General features: G+C 37.8%; 1 protein-coding gene across 6 annotated transcripts in view; it reads left to right on the top strand.

Moving 5' to 3' along the window:
- Positions 1 to 24,238, top strand: part of AGPS (alkylglycerone phosphate synthase) — a 166,776-nt gene extending 142,538 nt beyond the window's left edge. For 2 of the 6 annotated variants that reach the window (XM_003406201.4, XM_023542816.2), the window contains one exon: positions 17,457 to 24,236. In XM_003406201.4, coding sequence (XP_003406249.3) covers positions 17,457 to 17,578 — 122 coding nt within the window. In that variant the 3' untranslated portion in view covers positions 17,579 to 24,236. Of the gene's footprint in view, positions 1 to 17,456 lie in introns of all 6 variants that reach the window. The other 4 variants (XM_064286962.1, XM_064286961.1, XR_010322284.1 and 1 more) reach the window with 3 other exon arrangements.
- Positions 24,239 to 24,467: the final 229 nt, after the last annotated feature.

The raw sequence follows: 24,467 nt of genomic DNA, 5'->3' as shown, positions 1-24,467 counted from the left end.
AGGCTTAATTGTCATGTAGATAACTGGATGTTAGATATTTGCTTAATTGTGAGATGGTGTTCTCAGTTTACTCAAACTTTACACTGACAATAATTCTGTAGAAATTGGAGATGAGAATGATCTGCAGCATTGCAAAGGAGAGTTAAACCAACAATTTTTTCTCTTGCCAATGACACTTTATCCCTTTAGGAACTATGAGGATATTCAAGTTCAAGTCCCTCCAGTAATAAATATCCATAATCTGAGAAGCTGAAAGTCTAATAGGGCAGTGCTGCTGATATTACTTATTCAGATATACCCCTAGACACTGAGAACACTTTGGCAGGCATGGACAAAGGTACATAGACATACTTGAAATAATGTATCTGTTAAGCTGCCATTATTTAAAAAAGAAAATACATATAAATTTACATAACAAAGGGTTAAACAACCCTAGTATAAGTTTATTTAAAATTTATGTTGTGTTATCTGTGAAAGCTATGGTATTAGTCCATTGAATTAATCCATACGCACAAATAGGAGTTAATAAAAAGCAGTAGTTGAAAAATGTAAATCTTAATTTACCTGTGATACCATATTTATTCAATTTTTGATCCCAAAACAAATAATGTAAATAGCTTCCTGTGATGTTTTTGATACAAAGTTAATACCTTTTAATATTGTTGTGTAGTCTGTTTTCCCTATTATAAATATTAGTGGCCCTGTAGGCAATAATAGGGTTTCAAAGAATGGCAGTCATTCCCCCTGAAGGACCTTATAGCCTAGTAGAATAAAACAGTATTTCAGAATGCTGGAGCCCTGGTGGCACAGTGCTTAAGAGTTCCGTTTGCTAACAGCCAAAAAGATCTGCAGTTCAAATCCACGAGCCGCTCCTTGGAAACCCTGTGGGGCAATTCTACTCTGTAGGGTCACTGTGTGTCAGAATCAACTCGACAGTGGTGGGTTTGGTTTGGTTTTATTGGTTTCGAAAGGTTACTGATCAAAACTGGTGAGCTTATGATGTCATCATCACTTTGATCAAGGTCCGAGTCTATCCTTTTCTTCAAAAAATCATTCAAAAAAGGGATTTTAATAAACATGTAAATGCTATAGAGTTGAAACAGTGAAAAGAAGGGAGATGGAGTAAGGGACGGAATTAACATTTATAAAGCTGTTAATATTTGCTAGGTACTCTATATAACTTAATCTTTTATCGTACCTAAAATGCTGTGGAATAGATCTTATTTTATTCCTGTTTTTCATGTGAAGACCCTACAGCTCTGAGTGGTACCAGAGTTTTACCCAAAAGTATCAGCAGTAATTAATTGTTGGTGCCAGAATTTGAATTAGAAAATTCCTCTTGCCACCGTGCCCATTGCTGACTTCTTCCTTAAAAGCCTGAAGTATCTGAGATGGGCAAAACCTAAAAGACTGAAAATGACAGCCTTTGAAAAAAGGCACAATTTTTAAAAAAATATGCACTATTTTAGCAAATTATAAAATGAAGAAATGGGAAATGTTACTATTTTTCTTTTATAATACAAAACCCCTGTTTCTATAATTTTGACATTGTCTAAGTCAATTACTTACCTTACTTTAGATTTTAAAAGAAAGGAATGAAAATTTTAATTTCCTCATCATAGATATTTCATGGAAACCCTGGTGGTGTAGTGATTAAGTGCTATGGCTGCTAACCAAAGGGTCCAGCAGTTATGGGGGCAGTTCTACTCTGTCCTATAGGGTCGCTGTGAGTCGGAATCGACTTGACGGCACTGGGTTAGATATTTCATTGTTTTCTCAGTTCTTACTTATAAGTCAGTTTTGCTTTTTGGTTGTTTTGTATTTCCTGATTATAGACTCCCAAAATGTTGGTGGTATCATGTAGTAAAACAAATGCAGGTCAGAGTGTATTACAGTAAAATTCCTTGTATAATTTATATACGTTTTCAGGCTCTAGGCTTATAGACTGTTATTTGTTGCTGGCTCCCAAGTTTGACGAAATAATCTATTTCCATAAATTATTGGCTTGAAGTTGAATGTAGCAAGATTTGATCACATATTAATTTGAGAAGTTCTGCCTCATTTAAATATAAACCTTATTTCTGTCTTATTCTCATGTTTTTATATTTTATATGGTCAAAATATGGCCACATGGAAACAAATGCTAAACTATCTGGTTTCCTTTCTTGCTTAGAAAAGAAAACCAGGTAAGTCTGAATACAAAATATATTTCACGGGTACTGGTAAAATGAAGATGCATTCCCTTTGCCACCTTGTCCACTTCCTAAATTGGTGGAGGGCTCAGCCTCGGCCACCTTCATTCCTCTGTGAGCACTCACCCCCTCGGTCATTATTTCTAGTCCCGTGAGTGGAAATACTATCTATACCATCTACATGCAGAGGACTCCCAAATATATCACCTCTGCTGCCACCACTACCCTGGCTGCAGTCACTACCTTCTCCTGCTGGGACTATTGCATTCGCTGCCTCTCAGGTCTGTCTGCTTCCACTCTTGCTCCCCTGCTTTTATGTCTCTTGCTGCCAGAGCAGTCTTTTGAAAAAAAGATCAGTGATTTCTCCTCACATTCAGAATAAAATCTGAACTCCTTATCAAGGCCTTCAAGGATGTACATGATTTGCCTCTCTGTCGTCATCTCTCATTGTTCTGTCCTTCTAGCAGTATTGTCCTTCCCGCTATTTCTCAGACGTACTATGCCCTTTTCCCCATCATCTATAACCTGCAATTGGTCTCACTCTTTAGGAATGTCTCTTACAATGTGTATGAAAGAGAAAGACATTCTCTTCACACTACTGGCTATAAAATATGCTACAGAAAAATGCTTGTCTACTTAGAGATAATTATCTAATTTGTATATTTCAGATGCCTGCTGCTATTCAGTGTAGTTTCATAAAGCAGAAACCTTTTCAATATAAACTTAAAATAGAGAGTGTGTCTAATTATCCTGCCAAACATATTCAATACTAGAGCTTTTGAGAGATCACTTATTTTTGTCTATTGAAAAGGTTTTACTTAATTTGCACCCAGAACTTAAAACTGTAGTTGACCTCATAGAAGCATCTTTATTTACTGACTTTCAGGCAGCGTCATGATACTCTCAGTACCATTTTTGAGTTCCAGGGTGGAAGGGCTGGGGGTGGGAGAATATTGATGCAATTTCTCTTAGAGTGTTTGGCCTGTAATTGTGATTAATAACAGTTCCTTTTGCTATCTGGAAACAGACAGGCTGGTTTGTCTGCCTACAATCATGCCGTGATAAATGGAGCTATTTTAACTCTGGCTTTGTGTATCAAAGAAAACAGATGTAGTCTGGAACTGGAGGCTCTAGGAAATATAAAGCCTGCTTAACTTAATCTTCTGAATGCTTGTTTTTGTAACTGATGAGCTGGTCAGTTTAAACAACAGCGTTTATGTCAGCCACATATTTAATTTCAGTTTATGACTTAAGTTTTTAAGTTGTTCATTTGCTAAAATTACACGTAAAGTCCTTGTCAGGAAGTAAAAAAAAAAAAAAGCTTGATTAAGTATAACCGGTCTTAGTTTAAATATTGATGTCTTTACCTAACCAAAATTATTTCCTATTGTTCAGAGAATAATCACAGGGCAACTGCTTTTAGCTTTTTTTGTGTGGTCTTAACAGAATCCAGTAGTATCAGAAACTTTAAAAGTAAAAGGAAACTGCTCAAAAGAATGATCAAAAGATCAGCTTTGGGGCAGTTGGTTGAGAACCTATAGTGTGAAATAAAACGTACAGTTGGAAAGGAAGAAATAAAAATCTCCCTATTAGCAAATGAGAGGAGCCTTGGTGGCGCAGCGTTTAAGCACTCAGCTGCTAACCTAAAGGTTGGCAAGTTCGAACCTATCAGCCACTCCATGGGAGAAAGATACGACTGTCTACTTCTGTAAAAATTTACAACCTTGGAAACTCTATGGGACAGTTCTACGCTGTCCTATAAAGTCACTGTGAGTCAGAATCAACTTGAAGGCAACAAGTTTTTTAAAATATCATTTGCAAATGACAAATTTTTTAATATAGAAAAACCTAAAGAATCTACCAAAGAAAAAGCTCAGGAAAATTGTAGGATACAAGATCAGCACACAAAAATCAGTCACATTTCTATGTGTTAACAATGAAAAATTAAAAAAAAAAACCATTTACAATTGTTTCAAAGAAAATTAAATACTTAAGCATAAATCTAACAAAACATGTTGTTGTTATGTGCTATCAAGTTAATTCTGACTCACGGCAGAACTGCTCCATAAAGTTTCCTAAACTGTACTCTTTACGGGAGCGGATCTCCGGGTCTTTCCTCCTGAAGAGTGGCTGGTGGGTTTGAACCATTAACCTTTCAGTTAGCAGCCGAGGGCTTAACCATTGTGCCACCTGGACTCCTTCTGACAAAACATGTACAAGATCTGTATTCTGAAAGCTGAAGAATGATGATAAAAGAAATCAAAGAAGACCTGTGTATGTAGGGAGACATACAGTGTTTATGGATTGGGAGACTTGACATAGTAAATTGATCTATTTGTTTAATGCAATTCCTATGAAAATCCCAACAGAGATTTTTATAGATAGTTGTTAGGTCTGTCAAGTCAATTTGAACTCATAGAGACTGCATGTGACAGGGTAGAGCTGCCCCATAGGGTGTTGTAGGTTGTAACCTTCAATGGAGCAGATCGTCATGTCTTATCTCCTGCAGAGCCACTGAGTGGGTTCAAATCACCACCAGCCTTTTGTTCAAGAGCTTAATCCTTGTACCACCATTTATATGGAAAGGCATAGGGCCTAGAATGCTAAATCAATTTGAAAAAAAAGAATAAAGTGGAAAGAATTGCTCTACCCACTATTAAGGTTTACTGTATAGCTATGGAAACCCTGGTGGTGTAGTGGGTAAATGCTATGGCTGCTAACCAAAAGGTCAGCAGTTCAAATCCACCACATGCTCCTTGGAAACTCTATGGGGGCAGTTCTGATCAGTCTTATAGGGTCGCTATGAGTCAGAATTGACTCGATGGCAATGGGTTTGGTTTTTGCTTTTGTTTTTTTTTAGTGTAGTTACAGTAATCAAAACAGTGTGGTATTGGTGGAGAGATACACACATAGATCACTGGAACAGTACAAAGAATCTGTAAATAGACTGACAAAAAGTGTCCAACTGATTTTTGACAAAAGTACAAAAGCAATTTGCTGAAGGAAGTGTAGCCTTTTCAACAAATGATGAACAGTGATGCTGGAACAGTTGGACATCCATAGGCCAAAAACAAAAAAAGAACCTTAACATAAACCGCACACTTTCTACAAAAATTATTCAAAATGAATAATGGACTTAGATATAAAACAAAACTTGTAGGAAAAAAAAAAACAGATTTCTTCTATGGCCCAGTAGTTTTTTAGTAATGCATTATTTAGTTTCCATGTATTTATTTTCCTTGTTCTTCCTTTTATCGATTTCTAGTTTTATACCATTATGGTCAGAAAAGATGCTTTGTATAATTTCAGGTTTTCAAAATTTATTGAGGCTCGCTTTGTGGCCTAAGATGTGGTCTGTTCTGGAGAATGTTCCGTATGCTTTAGAGAAGAATGTGTATTGTTCTGCTGTGGGGGCGGGGTGGGGTGAGTGTGTTCTGTATATATCTATGAGTTTCTTTCAAGTTGTTCTGTCCATCGTCAAAAGTAGTGTGTTAAAATCTCCTACTGTTGTTGTGGGTCTGCTTCTTTCTTCAATTCTGTTAGGGTTTTTTTTTTAAAAATAAATTTTGGCATTGGGTGCCAATTGTCATGTCTTGATAAATATATATCATCTTGATATATATATAAACATACACACCATGTTTTTATGTAAATAACATGCGCCTTTTACGTTTGTTTGCCAATGGCACCTTCCCCCCAGAGGTATTTTCCTAAGTACAGCTATGCCTTTTTTTTTACATGTTGTTGTAAAAAAAATTAGCATAGTGTGCTTAGGGAAATACCTCACAGGAAGACACTGTTGGCAAACAGAAAGCCTGTGTTAAACTTGTGTAAAAATACGGTATTCATATACAGCCATGCATCGCATAAGGTACGTTCAGGCAACATCCAACAGCATATAGTCTGTGGTCCCATGAGGTTTTTTTTTTTTAAATAAATGGAAAGCAGCTCTCCTTTTATTTATTATTTCTCCCTGATGTGCAGCTAATTCACTGACTGTGCAGCATAGCGCCTGCTCTGCCTCCCCCACTCCTGCCACGGTCTCTAGGCCTGTCCCTGGGTACTCACAGGGTCCTGGTGGTGGCGATGGTAGCTGCATGTGATCAGAAAGCAGCCGCACCAACAGACAGTGGCAGCCAGGACTGCCAAAAGCAGCCACGCTCCTGGCACCTGCTCACCCGCTCCCCGCCTAGTCCCCATGGCCACCTCTCTGCATCCCTCCATCATGTGCCCCCAGCCCTGCATGCGAATGTGTGCAGAGTCTTGACTGGCTGCTGGTGTAGCCCCTGCCCAGCCCACAGCCATACACCTGGCAAGGCCAGCCTCCTGTATCCAGCGAATACACCTCTTAGGCTTTGTCTGGCAGGCAAGAGGCCTCCAGTGCTGCCGGGTCTGGGCTGTTTAGGCAGGTAGAACAGCAGATGGGTCTGGGCAACCCGGAGACTGCCTGTATATACTGTGATATTGTGTTTACATAACAGATTGCATAATGTCCTATTTCACAAAACATTGTGGGCATTACGTGAGGCACGATTTATGTATAATAAAGTACAGAGGGGACATAGTCACAGTCACCTCCCAGACATAAGCAAACACCTGGCAAGGTTGGTTTACTAAGTTTGAAGGCTTAGGACCATAGTCTTATGGGACAACTTGGTCAGTTGACACAACACAGCCTCTGAAGTTTATGTTCTACATCCTAGTATGTTAAGTAGTGTCTGGCGTGTCAAAAACTAGCGAGTTTAAGATATAACTGTTGGTCTCTACTCGTCTGGAGCAAAAGAGAAAGAAGGAAACCAAAGACTCAAGGAATATAGCCTATAGGATTAATTGCCTGCACAAACCACAGCCTCATCTATCCTGAGACCAGAAGAACTAGATGATGCTCAGCTGCCACTACTGACCATTCTGACCAGGAACACAATATGTGGTCCTGGATAGAATGGGAGAAAATTGTAGAACAAAATCTAATTCTTACTTTAAAAAAAAAAAACAGACCTACTGGACTGGTAGAGACTAGGGAAACCCCGGAGACAATTGCCCGGAGATACCCTTCAAATTTTGAACTGAAACGATTCCTGGGGGTCACCTTTCAGCTAAACAACAGATTGGCTCATAAAATAATACCACCTGTGAGTCCTTTAAAAAGAAAAAAATCATCTATATGAGATCACATGGTCAACATTTACCCTAAAGCATTGATGAGAAGGTCAAGGAGGATGGGGAAGCTAGATTAATGGAAGCATGAAGAATGTTGACCTGATGTAGAAAATGTAACCAGTGCAACAAAGGACTTGTATCTAGAATATACAAAGAACCCTCAAAAGTCAAATGTGAAAAACGAGCAATCTAATTAGGAAATGGTCAAAAGAAAGAGGAAACATCTCACCAGAGAGGATATACAGATGGCAGATAATCACATGAAAAGACGTTCCACATCATTGCATCACTACACACCTGTCAGCATGACTGAAGTAAAAAAAAAAAGGGACAACACTGAATGCTAGTAAGGATGTGGAGAAACTGGATAACTCATAAATTGCTGGTGGGAAATGTAAAACACTACAGCCATTCAAGAAAACAGTTTGGTAGTTTCTTTTAAACTAAAAACGTAGCTGCCATAAAACCTAGCAATTGCACTGCTGGGCATTTATCCTAGAATAACGAAAGCTTAAGTTCACATAAAAACTTGAACATGAATGTTCATAGCAGCTTTCTTCACTGTAGTCCCAAATTGGAAACAGCCCAGATGCCCTTCAGTGGGTAAATGGTTGAGCAAACTGTGGTATATTCATATCACAGAATACTACTCAGCAATACCAAACTGTAAAAAGGAACAAATGATATCATGTAACAACCTGGATGAATCTCTAGGGAATTATACTGAGTTAAAGAAAAAAAAAGGCCAGTCCCAAAAGATTACATACTATATAATTCTATTTAGATAAGATTTTCAAATGATAAAATTGTATGAACAAGAACAGATTAATGGTTTCCAGGAGTCAGGGATGGTAGGGGTGGGGGTGTGACTATAAAAGCAACACAGGGATCCATGTGGTCATTGAACTGTATCTTTTTGTGTGTGTGTGTGTGTGTGTGTGTGTGTGTGTGCTTTAAGTGAAAGTTTACAATTCAAATCAGTTCCTCATACAAAAACTTAAATACACATTGTAATGTGACCCTAGTTGCTCTCCCTGCAATGTAACAGCATTCTCCTCTTCTTTACCCTGTGTTTTCCGTGTCCGTTCAACCAGTCCTGTCCCCCTCTGCCTTCTCATCTCGCCTCCAGACAGGAGCTGCCCACATAGTCTCATGTGTCTACTTGCTAAGAAACACACTCCTCACCAGTATCATTTTGTGTCTTACAGTCCAGTCTAATCTTTGTCTGAAGTGTTGGCTTTGAGAATGGTTTCAGTTTTGGGCTAACAGTGAGTGTGGGGGCCATGATCTCTGGGGTCCCTCCAGGCTCAGTCAGAGCATTAGGTCCGGTCTTTTTACTAGAATTTGATGTCTGCATCCCACTTTTCTCCTGCTCCATCAGGGATTCTTTGTGTCCCCTGTCAGGGCAGTCATTGGTGGTAGCCAGGCACCATCTAGTTCTTCCAGTCTCAGACTGATGGAATCTCTGGTTTATATGGCCCTTTCTTTCTCTTGAGCTCATATTTTCCTTGTCTTTGGTATTCTTCATTCTCCTTTGCTCCAGGTGGGTTGAGACCAATTGATGGTGTCTTAGATGGCCGCTTGCTAGCTTTTAAGACCCCAGACACGACTCACCAAAGTGGGATGCAGAATGTTTTCTTAATACACTTTGTTATGCCAGTTGATTTAGATGTCCTCTGAAACCATGGTCCCCAGACCCCTGCGCCTGCTGCTTTGTCCGTCAAAGTATTTGGTTGTATTCAGTAAACTTCCTAGCTTTTGGATTAGTCCAGTTGTGCTGACTTCCCTGTATTGTGTGTTGTCCTTCCCTTCACCTAATGAATTGTATCTTAATTGTATCAGTGTCAATATCCTGGTTGTGATTGGTCTTTTGGTACCCATCAGATGACTATAGCATTTCCACCATTGAATCCTTATTAGATTACCATATCAAAAAAAAAAAACCAAGCCCACTGCCATCGAGTCAATTCCGACTCATAGTGACCCTATAGGACAGAGTAGAACTACCCGATAGAGTTTCCAAGGAGTGCCTGGCGGATTCCAACTGCCGACCTCTTGGTTAGCAGCCGTAGCTCTTAACCACTATGCCACCAGGGTTTCCTAGATGACCATAAAAAAAAAAAAAAAAATTATTTATTTATTTATTTAATATTAGAAAACCTGTTTTTCCCTTTAAGTTAATTTTTTCCTTCTGTTTCTTTTTGTGACTGGCCTTTTCTCACAAAATTTAATAAGTTAATTATATTTTTCCACTGAAAAAATGTAGTAATGGATTCCCAGACCAGATTGTGAAACCCAGCTTCACCTATAATTTAGCTGAACATTAAAGTATTCTAGCTATAAAAAAAGCTATACCATAGGTTAAATATTTGAAATGACAGAAAAAATCTGTATGAAGAGTCACCCAATCCCAGCTCCTTCCCACCAGTGCAACTGCAGATGCCCAGTCCAAGGTAAAAAGGGCCAGGGACAACATTGTGTTTGCCGTTTATTTGTTGGGTGCCATCGAGTCGGTTCTGACTCGTAGCAACCCTGTGTACAACAAAACGAAGCACCACCTGGTCCTGTGACATCCTCATGACCGTTGCTGCGTTTGAGCCCATTGTTGCAGCCACTGTGTCAGTCCATCTCATTGAGTCTTCCTCTTTTTTGTTGACCCTCTACTTTAGCAGGCATGATGTCTTTCTCTGGGGACTGATCCCTCCTGGTAACATGTCCAAAGTATGTGAGAGGAAGTCTCGCCGTCCTCGCTTCTAAGGAGCATTCTGGCTGTACTTCCAAGACAGACTTGTTCATTCTTCTGGCAGTCCATGGTATATTCAATATTCTTTGCCAACACCATAATTCAAAGGCATCAGTTCTTCTGTCATCTTACTCGTTGTCCAGCTTTCACATGCATATGAGGTTATTGAAAATATCATGGCTTGAGTCAGGTGCACCTTAGTTCTCAAAATGACATCTTTGCTTTTTAACACTTTAAAGAGGTCTTTTGCAGCAGATTTGCCCAATGCAGTATGTCATTTGATTTCTTGACTGCTGCTTGCATGGTTACTACACTCTATACCTGGAGTAGTATCCAGCCTCGGATGTATCCCTAGGAGAGAATAAGTGGCTTGGGTAATACCGCTTCTCTTTGGACCTCTAAAGAGAGTTTTCATTCTTCCCAGCAATTTTCTATCCAGGGCTCTCATAAGTAAGATGTTTGTTACTTCGAGAATTTCTGAACTACATTATTATTACACAATAATTAACTATACTTAGTTTCATGTGATTAGCAGTTAATTCTAATAGAGGTTTTATAGTATAGCAAAAGTGACTTTATATGAAATTTATTTTTAATGTTGTTGTAGAGCTGTGTTGCCCAATACAGAACTCACTAGTCTACATATGACCATTTAAGTTTAAATAAATAAAGATAAAAATTTACTTCCTTTATTACACCAGGCACATTTCAAGAGTTCCATATCTGCACGTGGCTAGTGGCTACTATATTAAACAGTACAGATATAGAACATTTCCGTTACCACAGAAAGTTCTGTTGAACGGTGCTGTGAGGCTTTATTTCATATATATTTTCACCTATTGGCTAGGAAAATGGCCAAAAAAAATCACTTAAATTTTTTTCTTCAGTAGATACCAGAATCAATTCTAAATTTTAAAATAAAGTAACATTTGTCATTAATGGTTGATGTTCTCAGTGTAGTTTATGTCTAACCACCTTTTCAAGAATTTCTCTTGACTCAGTCAGTAGTTTCAAATTTAGAGCAAGGTCACCTTGCAAATGACAATAAGCCATTTGCTGTTAATACAGTTGGCTGTAATAATGAAGGTATGTTGTCTTTATAGAAATGATAGGAGTTCTTAGGAAACAGACCTTTTGGAGCATATAGTGCAAGCTTTCTCAATCTTGGCAGTGCTGACATTTTCATCCAGATAATTCTTTGTTGTCAGGGGGCTGCCCTGTACATTATAAGATGTTTAATGATATCCCTGGCCTCTACCCACTAAGGCCAGTAACATCTCAGTTATGACAACCAAAAATGTGCCCAGACATTGTTAAATGTGGTGGAGGGGGAGGTAGAGGGAATTTCCCCAGTTGAGAACCACTGATATAGTCCAAGGAGTTCCAGAAATTTTGAAGGAAACAATAGTTTGAGGTTCAGTGACATACCTTCTCCTGTCTTAGCTCCTACAGAATAGCTCTGAATATATTTGAGAGGTAATCAAAATAGAGGGAATGTAAGGCAGATATAATCAGAGGAAGTTAAGGAAACCCAGATTGCTTTCCCTGAATAGTTGAGTCCTTACTCCTTATCTAACATGGCTTATGAATAACTGTGCTTGAATTTTTTTATTCAGCTAACATTTATTGAATTCTTACTGCACTGTGCCCACCGTGTTTTACACTAGGACAAAATAAAATAAAATGTGGCTCTAATTTTCAAGGAGTGTGTCTTAATTTCTTAGTGCTGCTGTAACAGAAATATCACAGGTAAAAAAAAAAAAAAAAATTTTTTTTTTTTTTTTAGGTGGCTTTAAATAACAAAAATTTATTTTATCACAGTTCAGGAGGCTGGAAGTGCAAATTCAGGGCATCATCTCTAGGAAGGTCCTTGTCTCTTTCAGCTTCTGTAGCCCTGGCATTCCTTGGATCCTTGCTGATCTTCACATGGCATCTGTCTTGCGCCGTTTCTGCTTGCATCTGTGTTTAATCTTCTCTTTTTATAACTCAGAAGTGATTAACATAACAAGAAAAATTCTGTTTCCAAATAGGATTGCATCCACAGGTATAGAGTTAAAATTCCAGTACATAATTTAGGCGGACACAATTTAGTCTGTAACAGAGCATATGATGGTTTCTATCCCTTTTCTACCCTTTCTATGGTGTTATTTGACCTGTTCACTTGGTTTGGACTTTATCATATGGGCAGTGATTGCCACTATAGTTTAAACTTCTAGCATGTTAGGCCGTCTTTGGGGGGGTGCATAGCAGAAATAGCACTTGGTTTTGGTCCTGAGGGCAGGTTGAATCCAGCTCTCGTGATCTGTTGTCACCCTGCTAATTAAAAGTTTTTTTCTGCTTCACAATCTCGAAAGACCTATTTATGGCTCTGTGAGCACTTAGAGCTGTTAATATAAACTGCACAGATGAAATTCAACATGAAGAAATCTTCCATTTTAAATATTCATAATAAGAGAAAAATCTTAAAATAACACTGAATTTTAATTGCTTTGTAACATCCATAGTACTATGAATTTGTTATCTTGTTATCAGAAGTTTTATTAGTAGACAATAAAGTCATATGATTTCATAAAGAAATCAGTTGGGATTTTAGTATCCACTAAGCATTCAACTTGGAGTCCTGGTGGCACAGTGGTTAAGAACTTGGCTGGCAACCAAAAGGTCAACAGTTCCAATCCACCAGCTAGCTGCTCCTTGGAAACACTATAGGGGCATTCTGCTCTGCCCTATAGGGTCGCTATGAGTTGGAGTTGACGCGACGGCAATGGGTAAGCATTACCTTTTATAGAATCTTGGGTAGTCATATCCTATCTCAAACTCCCTTAAAAGCTACATGTTAGCGTTCACGGTCGGAGGCCTGTTGGCTAACACTGAGCATGTACCACCGCTAAAACCAACCAAGCAAAAAGCCAGTGTGTCTTTTAGCAAAAACAAATGGACAGCTAAACCCTCTTTTCGGGTTAAAACCCCTCTAAAGAAACATCATCACCATCAGATCACCAGGCATCTCAAAAAATGGAAATTTCCTGTTGTCTTTCTCTGTTCCCACCAGTACCTAGCAAGTTCCAGAGTGTCAGAACCTCATTTGTCAAGTGATTGAGTGTTCCTCCAGCACTAGTCCCTTAAATAATCCCCTAGCAGTTTGGTGGGATTAATTAAATCCTGAAATACAAACTCGATGCTCAGTTCATTCCTATAAGCAGCTAAATCTAGATTTTCTTTTTAAAATCTGACCTATAGAGTAATGTTTACGTGTACAGGATGTTCAAACTAGAACTTTCAAAATAAAGTTATAATAACGGCTTCTGCTTTGGCTAAATTTTATTTCTGAGCTTTAGCTTCAATAATCTTCTGAATTTTCTTTAATTTATGACCTATTCATAATTTTTTTAATATGTGAATAATCTTTTTCCCTTTATAATCAAATTCATAGATTTAAAAAAAATTAGTATTTTCTAGCTTAAAGAGAGCTCTGGCTAGCAGACCCCAATATTTAGCTTTTTAAAGATGGGACCATTCGGTAGTTTCTGCTAAGCCTTCAGTCCCTTAAACCACAGAGAGTGATTCCAGATAATTTTTGGTGGCTAGGCTGGCCACCATGTACACGTCTGTTCACCCACACATGTCTCTTCATTCGTTAATGCTGTTGATCATACTACAAAATACATTATTTCTTGGAGCTGTTCACATCCAAAGGGAACAGCCTGTGATTTTGAAGACTATCCCCAATCCTTCCATTTTCCTGTTTCTAAAGTAAAATTTTTTAAATGTACTGTATATTTTGGAAGAACACAAAAATCTTTTTTTATCCTGTCTGGATATACATCATTAGAAATTAAATTATAAAAAGGTGAAATCCATTTTTAAGCACACAAAAATTTCCATTTGCTTTCAGTAATGTTCAGTATTTGGCCCATCATTTTGGTGTCTTTTTACGTCTTAAGATGCTTAAAACCTAGCGTGTTATATTTAAAATAATAGTGAATTATGAAATACAGTGTCCCTATCTTGTTTCCAGAGGTGGTGGGCTTGGCTTTTTGTAGCTCTAGTGTTGACTCTCAGGCTAGGTTTGTACTTCTAAAGAATGAGAAATCAAAAGTAGTATTTGCACACACAGCCATGCATACCCACATCAGATGAGCCAGGTCTAGAAAGAGGAATAGGCTTCATGTGGTATGCATGAATGTACATGTGAGTTTTCAGTGGATACATATCACATACAAGGAATGTTGAAATAATCTTAGGCCACCTTTTATTTGCTGTTTTTACACTCATCCATTCTCCCCTTCCCCAATATGGCATATTACATAAATGATACATAAAAGTATCATTGCTTCCATTTCTGAAAACAATCTCTTCAAATATTTGAGCAGCTGCTATGTAGTTGTGTAGATATGTGTAACACGTGTACAGATTAGTATAATCAGGTAATTTCTGAATGTCTTAGCAGTGTACAATAGGGATTGTACAAAGGACGTTGTTGTTGAGAGTGATATTAGCTCTGTAATAAAAGTCTTCCACTTTGAAGTAAGATCCCTCTCTGAGATTAGGGCCTTTGGTGTTGTGTCTTCATTGTTTAATTTGTTGATTCCTCTGAGGCAGTTGCAGAAGGTTCTACAAAAGCTTAAGAAGACTATTTCCAGTAATTGTTATGAAGGCACATTTAGCATTTTCACTTGAACTGTTGTTTTCTATTTGTACACATATCCTACAATGCGGTTGATTTCAGTTGTTCAGCAAAACCAAAGATTCCTAGTCCCTTTAGTTGCATAAGCTGTGATTTTTGACCCCAGTTCAAATCCTGTTATCAGTGGCAGAAGCAGCTCAGGACCTGTACCATCAAGGGGTTAAACTCTTTCATCAAATATGTTTATGAAGGGCCGTCGCTGTGCCGGCCGTACTGCCTTTTTTTGTTGTTGTAACTTTCTAGTTCAGTAATCAGATGCATGTTAGATTGATTGTTGTAAAAGTATAAACCATAGAAAATTTGACAAGATAGATGTGTAAATTATCCTTCTGACAGAACTAATGATGCACTCCGAGCACCTTCTGTTTTCCAGCACTTGGTGAGCAACTTCATTAAATATGCAGTGGCTGTTGGGTGGCTTCTCAGACGATGGTTCAGTTCCTTGTGGAATTGCATTATTACTAGAGGTGTAAAACCTGGCAGACAAGCTAGCTGTTGGGCATCCTGCTGAGGTTCTAATGTGCTCCATCTTGTTGGAGCAGTTGTTTGCAGTCTTTTCAGGACAATTACATCCATAACCACAGGAGACATTCACTGAAACTATATTACAGATAACAGTAGAGACTGGCATTGACTGCCCCTTGCCCGTCTCTCTTGAGCAGCCTCAGTGTGGGCAGCTTATGGGAATGCCATTTCTGTGCTCACAGAGGAGCTGTTCATTTATTTATTTTTAATCCCTTGGGGGAAGTTCTGGAAATAACTGGTTTGTAACTTTTTTAAGTTTATAAAAATTAAAAGATACTAGGATTGAAGAGCCTTTAGAACTCATAGATTCCTCTTTGCTGATGAGAAAACTGGAGCCAAAGCATTGTGGTGGGTTGTCCTTTAGGGAGATAGAAGATGACTTGGTAGAACATCCTTTAGGCGGTAGAGACTTAGTAAGTAGGAATTTGTACTGTCTTCTGGTTTTAGGGGTCTCTTTAACAAATTTCTCTTCTTGAATTTAAGACTCCCTTCCCCCATCTTGTGGAAACCCTGGTGGCGTAGTGGTTAATTACTACAAATGTTTTTTTTTCCCCCCCCAAATCTGCCAGGTGCTCCTTGGAAAACCCTATGGAACGGTTCTACTCTGTCCTGTAGGGGTGCTGTGAGTTGGAATCGGCTCTATGGCAGTGGGTTTGGTTTTTTTTTTTTTTTTTTTTTTTGATCTCCCGTCTTGGAAACCCTGGTGGCGTAAGTGGTTAGGTGCTATGGCTGTTAACCAAGAAGTCGGCAGTTTGAATCCGCCAGGCGCTCCTTGGAAACTCTACGGGGCAGCTCTACTCTGTCCTGTAGGTCGCTATGAGTCGGAATCAACTCGCTGGCAGTGGGTTTGGTTTTTTTGGGTCCCCCATCTTAGTACCAGCAATGTTATTTCTAGAAGCCAAGCAGAAATATTTTTCCTTGTGAGGGTGTTATGCTATTTAATATTTTTGTAACAATTTGGTAGTTTCCTGCAGAACTGGACACAAAAGATAGTTTGAATTAAGTTTGAAATGGTATTTAACTTAAGGTTTCCAAAAGGCAGATGCTACAGTGTATCACAGCAGCCTTAATGACAGGCTGAGTACTTTAATGAAAGGTTTCTTATTTTGGTTGACGAATTAAATCACTGTTGATAATTTTGAATCATTAATGAACATTCGTGGAAAATGACCATTTGAATTCAGTTATTACAATAATGTGTTTGTTGAGAAGTGCTAACCACAAATAGTCTTAACTGTAAATTAAAAGATTTTTCTATTTCACCATAGATAAACCAGAATATTGCTTTGTTTTTTAATGACAAAGTATATATTCTTTCTTGCAAAAGTTCAACTTAGAAAAGGTTATGTTTTTCATTAAGTACCGTTTAAAATATAATTTATGCTGCTAACTATTATGTTACTTCATTATTAGCAGAATAAATTACCAAGACCTAGAAAAAAAGAAGGGGAACATAATACAGTATGTAAAAAGCAGAAGACTATGTTTAAAATGGGTTAGGTATTTGATCTTTTTAGTACCTTAAAAAATCTCTAATTCTGGAAAAACTGTAGGAAGAAAGTAGCCATTAGGTGGGAACATACAAATTCACTTAAAAGTAATACAAAAAGAAAATGTAAATAGAAAGCTTCATGACCAGATTTTTTTTTTCTTATGCCTATTAAGGGACAGATTTTCTTCTTTTATTTTTTTTCTTAGCTTTTGTGCCCCTCAAAATATATCCTGTCAGTTTTGCTATCCTGTATCTAACAAATTCATCTGGATATTCCGTTTTTCTTTTGTTAGCTTCATTTTCTCTGAAACTTTGACCTATTCTGGTAGTTAAGACGGTGTGTGTTCTTTTGAAAAGCATGTTTTTCTCATTTTGCTGTTTGTAAAATGGGCCATAATCTCAGTCCAAGCTTCCTTCATCTCCGTTTCATAGTTTACAGAGAAAAGAGACACTGTGGGGCACAGGCTTCCCCTGGGAATACATCGGGCTTAATGAGCTTGATAGTCTGGTGGGCTCAATAAATCAAATAAAGCAAAACATTTCTCATTTTTGAATAAAAGCATTTATCACATAGTGTTTGTTCATTCATGGCCACAAGATTGATTGGTTCCCAGCATCACAGTGTATACTGAAGCATTTTTGATTTTGTTTTTTCAGTGGGCAAGTTACGGAAGCAGTGGCTAAAGGAAAGTATCTCTGATGTCGGCTTTGGGATGCTGAAGTCTGTCAAGGAATATGTGGACCCCAATAACATCTTTGGAAACAGAAACCTTTTATAAATTCGTTACTATTCTTACAAAAAAAGTCATTTTTTTTTTAATTCTTCAAGTATGGTTATACCAGTAATCAAATATATCATGGACTGTATTTTGGCCGTATTTGTTAATTGGTTTTAAAATGTTTGTTTTCATTCTGTAGTTTGTTTTGTTTCTACATCTATGGATTGACAGATGGTATTCCTAAATCTCTCTGGTCGTAGGTACATTGGTTCATAGCCAAATGGTTATTATTTCAAGTTTTACTCAGGCAGCACAAAGCTACCAGTTGTTATATCCAAGGAAGATGCTGCCAGCTGTTTTGTATTGAAGCTTCCTCTTGGGGAACAAAGGCAGGTTTTGATGTCATCTATTCCTTATCTAACCTCTTTTTAAAAGGACGTTTCTGGGAAGTCGGTATCTAGGGAAGAATTCCACAGAGGAGTGATTGACATAATGCTTTTTAAGAGCACATTCTAGTGTGAGAACGCTGTTAAGAGAGAATATTCATGAAAGAATATAGGCAGTGTGTTATTTGGGATGCCTTGAGTTCTGTCAGGTGCTTGGCCTGCATTTTTCTTTGTAATTAGTATACAGATTTAAACATCAAATTATCAGTATACAAATTGTACTGTTTGGGGACATGTTTTTGTTTTCCATGTTTTTGTTTCTACTGAGGTATGAGTTATATTTGTATCACTGAGATAACGTATTGTTATATCCTAGTTCATTCATTATATTTTGTAAGAAAAGCTGACTTTCACTCATTGTACGTGAAGAACAAGTTTACCATGAAATTAATGTCTTTCTTCACCTTGGAGACCTATTGTTTCTTGTTTCACTTTCTTGTGCTGAGATGCAGAAGCAGCAGCTACAAGAGGGCAGAAGAAGGAAGATTTTTTACCCTTAATAACTCCAGTAGGAAGGGCTGTTTGACTAAAGACACACAGTCATCGTCCAGCTATTGAATTTGAAAGCCTCAACAGTTTCAATGGCAAAAAAAAATTTTTTTTTTAATGAATCCAAGCAGCGTGATCAATTTTCACCTGAAAGTAAAATTTCCATTTAGTTTTTAATAATGGTATAATGTCTTTTTTTAATTACTGGTTTAACCTAAAATTAAAGAAATGTTATGTAGTAATGCATATGCCATAATCAAAAGTTTGAAATATCATATTTCTTAAATAATAGGGAGAACATTAATCACATTAGCAAGCATTTTTACATTCAAACCTGGATATTAAAATAAGTGAAATGATTATTTTGAATTACTGTCTGTCAAGGTTCATGATTCACAATTCAAGATGGATTCTTTTCTTAATACAATACTTTTGATAATTTTTTAAATTAATATTTGATCAGATAATGTAAGTCAAAATGCAGACAATCCTTTAAAAGGACACACTGTCTGTCTGTGTAACAGCAGCTCCAAAGTATTTTTGGGCAGTTTGATACCTTTTATATCTGAAGTAGCCTTAACCAGAAAAGTAAAAAATTCAAAATTGACAAAATGCTGTTTTTAAGACTTCAAAATGATAAATCATTTTTAACTATTAAAATTGGCCTCAAACTAATAAACTTAAATCTGTAAGCAAATTAAAATTAAATATTAGTCTAACAATAAAACTAAATATATATTTATTAGAAGCTGCCTCTCTTCATTGGTGATTTATTTTCAATTATAAAATTTCCAGCAGATCTTTGTGTGAAGCCCATGATTTTTGAAATAGTTGGATACTTACGAGGAAATTGCTTCTAAAATTATAAAAATCTCAGCTTTATAAAATGCAGCTGTTTGTGAAGGTAATTTCTCTAATTAGTGATCAAAATGTAAAGTTTAATAAGTTACTAATATCATTAGAAGTATATACATGTTTCTGAGTAATTTTTTTTTAATAAAACTTAAAGATTCATAAGCAGATCCATTCCCTTGCATGTGATTGTTATAACATACTTTCCCAGGGAGTTCAGATTTCACCAACCCCAGAAATCAGTACTTGGTATTAGGAAACTGTAAGTGTAAAAATGCACCTTAGAAGTGATGACAGTGAGACTGCATCTCACATACCTTGGACATGTTGTCAGGAGGGACCAGTCCCTGGAGAAGGACTTCATGCTTGGTACAGCAGAGGGTCAGCGAAAAAAAGAGGAGGACTCTCAAGGAGATGGTTTGACACAGTGGCTGCAGCTGTAGACTCAAACGTAGTAATGATTGTGAGGATGGCACAGGACTGGGCAGTGTTTCTTTCTGTTACACATAGGATTGCTATGAGTCAGAACTGACTCGATGGCACCTAACAAAAACAAAAAATAAATGTAACACCTGAAATTGTCGTGTTCAGTATTCTGTATGAACCTTCTGGAAATAAGTGATTTATTTTGGTTTTTCTTTTTCCACGTATGCAGGACTTCCCATCTTTGATTTTATAATGGTGACTACATTTTGTAGCTGGAGTCATTTCTACAGCGATCATTTTTGAAACACATTAACATTCATCAATACTGCTTCATTCTGATTTAGTAGCCTTGTCCCTACTGTTACACACTTGCTTCTGAGAGGTGCCTGGGTCTATGCTTATGGAGGACTGAGTTCATGAAGAAGCACTGAAGTCTTGCCTCCTAACGCTAAAATATCTGAAAAAGTCTTCATAAAAGTTAAAGCTGGGAGAATGTTGTAAGCCTTCTTAACTCATTTTGAGTAAGTTTATATTAAATATTAGAAGTCCTTAGCCTATCTGGTTTTTAGTACTGTGTAACACGCATTCGTCTTCCCTAAATTATATTTTTCTTAAATTTGATGAGGTCACATCTGGGTTGAGGTTTCAGTAGGGATGGGAATTTCCGGATAGTTGGAAATGGTATTGAATACAACGACTCAACGTGAACAGGCTTTGTCGACCCTTACAGAACCTGTTGCCTTAATGTTTGGGGCAGTTTATAGTGCGTAAGTCAATTTCATCGTAGGTGAAGTAACTTGAGCTTTTTTAGTTTAGTAAGGATTGTGGAAGCTACACATTTGTTGTGCCCAGCATTTTACCACAGAGAGGGTTAACGTACTTCCTTTTCTGACGAGCTGGGAGTTGTCTTCTTAAAATTGCTTACATATTATATTACTATTACTTAAAAGTGGTTTATGAAGCTGGTAGCCTTTTAGTGTGCATAGCTGGTTGATGTATTTCAGGAAACAAAAGCACAATAATGGATTAGCTTCCATCAGTGTATGTACTATACTGGATACAGATGGTATAAGAATATTCTGTTAGTAACTGCTAAGTCCTAGCTTGCATTTTCAAAATGCCTTTCTACTTCTTGGCCTCAAAGATTTTCCTTTGTCATATTCTTTTATGGCTGCAACTTCTTAACCATAATTGATCAGAGAAGCTCTGTAGTCCCTGTCAGAAGTGTGTTACATAACCTGTTCAAATGGGGGCTGGGTTTTGTTGAGCGACTTTTCCACAAAGATGTAGAACATGGTTGTTTACATGGATCGATTGACAGAATGCATGTGTCGCTGGTGTTGGGGGCAGCCAGGAAGGAAGGCCACAGGAAGCATATCAAAATTTTAAGAAACCGAAACGGGAGTTAAGGACAGCTTTAATAATTTTTTATTCACCAGTTTATCTTTAGTAATTTTCGTTTTAAGTAGGGCTTAGTTCATGGTGGGATAAAAGCTGAAAATAAATGTAGTTTAGGATTGAAGGATCCAGTGTTTTACCTTTCACTTATGAGTTATGGAAGCTTAGCTTTCCTAAAGGCATCATGTTTCCAAATGAACCACGTGTCAACAAATTCATTTAATTCTTAATAATTTCAGTTTCCTGAAAAATAAACAACTCATACATGATGATGAAATACAGAAAGTATAAAAAATATTCTCAAACTGTTGAAATATAGTGTCTCATATGAAGGATGTAAGTTACTCAGCTATCCTCCTCCCTAAGCCAAACAGTGTTTGTATTCAGTGTGAAATTTAACTGTAAAAATTGTTTGTAATGTCAAGATTATAGAAACTTATATTATTAATAAAAAGAACATGAGTCTAAGAATTTTTTTTTCTTCAAAGGAAGCGTGAAACTTGATTGTTCTGTTAGCATATGGGTTTTTCTTTGAACTTCAGTTTTTCGTCTTCGTCCATATATCCACTGACTTGAAAGTGGAAAATTCTTTCCTATAACTTCACTGATGTAGCATAATCACTGCGTGCAACCTAAATATGACTAAATCCCTTTCAATTATAGCTGAGTATATTAATGCTAACTAAAAGGTTTTATCGATCTCTGTTTTTAAATTAATGTTGTATTCTTAGGAGATGTTTAGCCTCCTGTGAGCTTGAAGCATTCCTTCTTGAACTTTGGAAGATCCTCAAAGAATGAGCTTTCCTGTGCTCTACTAACCACAACAATCCCTTAGTAAACATGAGTAAGGACCACTGATAAGTGTATGTATATACATACATATACACACACACAACATTCAAGCCAAAGAACCATCGAAGAAGTAATTTTAGTTCTGTGAACATGAAAAGATTATTTTTTTGATTCCCAAAGGAGGTTATTTTACACTTTTTTTCCTACAGGGAAGAAAAATAATACATTAAGTATCATTAACATTTTTTCAGACTCTGAGCATCTGAATCAGAGAGAGAAGGAAAAAATTGTTTTACGGTGGGTTTCTTAGCAACATACATAACGTTTTTTAAGACATTTTACCGTTCGTAGTGTTTTCCTTCTCATGAATGACACAAACACCTATAAAACATGCTCAGTCCTTAGAATGTGCTTGTTCATATATCTGGAAAGGACATGAAATGCTCCTACTGGTATGCAGTTTCTATAACTAATCATTTTTTGAGCTTCTTAAAAGAATATTCTCAAAAGCTCACAGTGCCTTGTTGGGGTATTTTGTTTTTTGTGAAATAGCCATTATTTAAAATGAGTGGAGAGGCTAGGTTTTTAAAGACAGAGGTTGGTTGGAAGTTCAAGGCCGTTCCTCTTCAAGAACACGTCAGGCATTAAGTAGTATGTAGAAACCCTGGTAGTCCTTTCAACAGCATTGGTTTGGATCACCTACTCTAACATATTTAACTGTGTGGTGGACCTGTACTCTCACATAAATCTAACAAGTCAGTGGGGATTTATATGTACTTTTCATTTCTACTGTCCCAAACATAGTCACCCTAAAGTGGCTTGGCGTATGTGATATACTCACCCAGACCCTGAGACACCGCGTGCTTCTGGATGTTCGCTCACATACTCCCTGAGGAGCAGAGCCTGTGAGGGGGGTTTCTATTTCTTATGTTGTGTGTCCTTTTTTGTGTGATGGTGCCTTCAGAATAATGAGTATTTCTGTTCCTGGACAATGATAAATCTTAGGAGAAATATGTGTAGGTTATTTTTCTTAATTTTTGTCTTTTCTGCTAAGCCTGTGAAATACTTTGGCTCTGACACAACTTGAATAATATCCTGAGTCTTCCTCCAAGGCAGTACATATTCCTGCCAGTACTGTAGTAATCTTTTGGGAACTACATGTGGGTAAGCACTTGTATGTAAGCCATTATACTGCTGTAACTAATGCATACAGACAATTCTTCTCTTTACATTTATAGTCTAAATGTGAATATGTAGTGGGAAGGAGACTTCCTGAGAGATTCCAGCATAGCTTTTGTCAGTTCAGACTGAGCCATACTGTTTTCCACAAGGGCTCAACACGTAGTCTTAATACTGTGCTTTCAGTGTATATTCGGATTCTTCTTTTATTGGTTTTCCTAGACTGTATGAGCAAATGCCCATGTTGTGATTTTTAAGATGTGCTGGGAAAAAATAAAACAATACCAAAACCACTCATTGTTACAAAAATTGTTGCTTCTTTCATATAGACCCTTTGTTGACAGCTATGTGGAGAAAATGAGTAGGATACAGTCCATGCCCATGAGTAGCTTCTCTGGTAGTGCAGGACATGTAGACAGATGTTGATTTCATCTCTGCCTGTGGCTTCCATGTTGGAAGAAAGGTGTCGCTGTGTCTGGGCTTTGAAATGACTGATCGAGGGTCAGACCTGTTGAACTCAATCTAAACAATAATACTACCCACTCTTAAGATTTTATCCCTTATGTTATTTAAAGCAATTTTCTACCTGCGTCATACAAGCTCAAACTGAATGAACCTTAGAAATTATATGCATTACACATGCAGACAGGCTGTGCCTGAAACTTCCAGGCAGCCATAAGACTACCATTCCATGGGTAGGTACTACGTTCATCTGTGATCAAGCTGAACACACGAGACATACACTGTTGGCAAAGTGAAAAAAAAAAAAAAGTGAAAGCCATTATTATTCACAGAAAGCGAACAGTAAACAGTAACAGGTTCTCAAGGGGGAAAAGCTTACCCTTCCACAAATTACCCATGTCCATTCTTATGTCACTGGGCAGCCATGCCGTGGTTCAGGTCAGATGCTGTATTCATGTCACCGCTGCCTCTGGCTGCCACCATGCTGCCTTGGGGAGCCTCCACGGCTTCAGAGGCTTTTGCTTTTCCAGTGGGCCTCACAGCCTTGCCTCGCTGGCAGGAAGACTCTTGTACAGAATCTCCAGACCTTCTGCCCCTGGGTCCTTCGAGGTCTCTGCTGTTGGCTCCCACCACACTACCCAGGTCCGCATGGTTTTCTCCTGCCACCACATTACCCAGGTCTGTGCTGCCCAAGGGCCTGTGTGGCTCCCAGCATGCACAGTGAGGGAGGCCTGTTGCACCAGGCACAGTCAGGCCTCTGCCCAGCATGGGCAAGTGTTAGAGCTCTTTGTTGTTGTTAGGTGCCGTTGAGTCAGTTCCTACTCATAGCAGCCCTGTATATAACGGAACGATAATGCTGGTCCTGCACCATCCTCACAAATGTTATGCTTGAGCCCATTGTTGCA

The sequence above is a fragment of the Loxodonta africana genome, chromosome 6 (assembly GCF_030014295.1).
Source record: "Loxodonta africana isolate mLoxAfr1 chromosome 6, mLoxAfr1.hap2, whole genome shotgun sequence".
Classification (NCBI taxonomy): Eukaryota; Metazoa; Chordata; class Mammalia; order Proboscidea; family Elephantidae; genus Loxodonta; species Loxodonta africana.
This window is presented reverse-complemented; position numbering and strand designations above follow the sequence as displayed.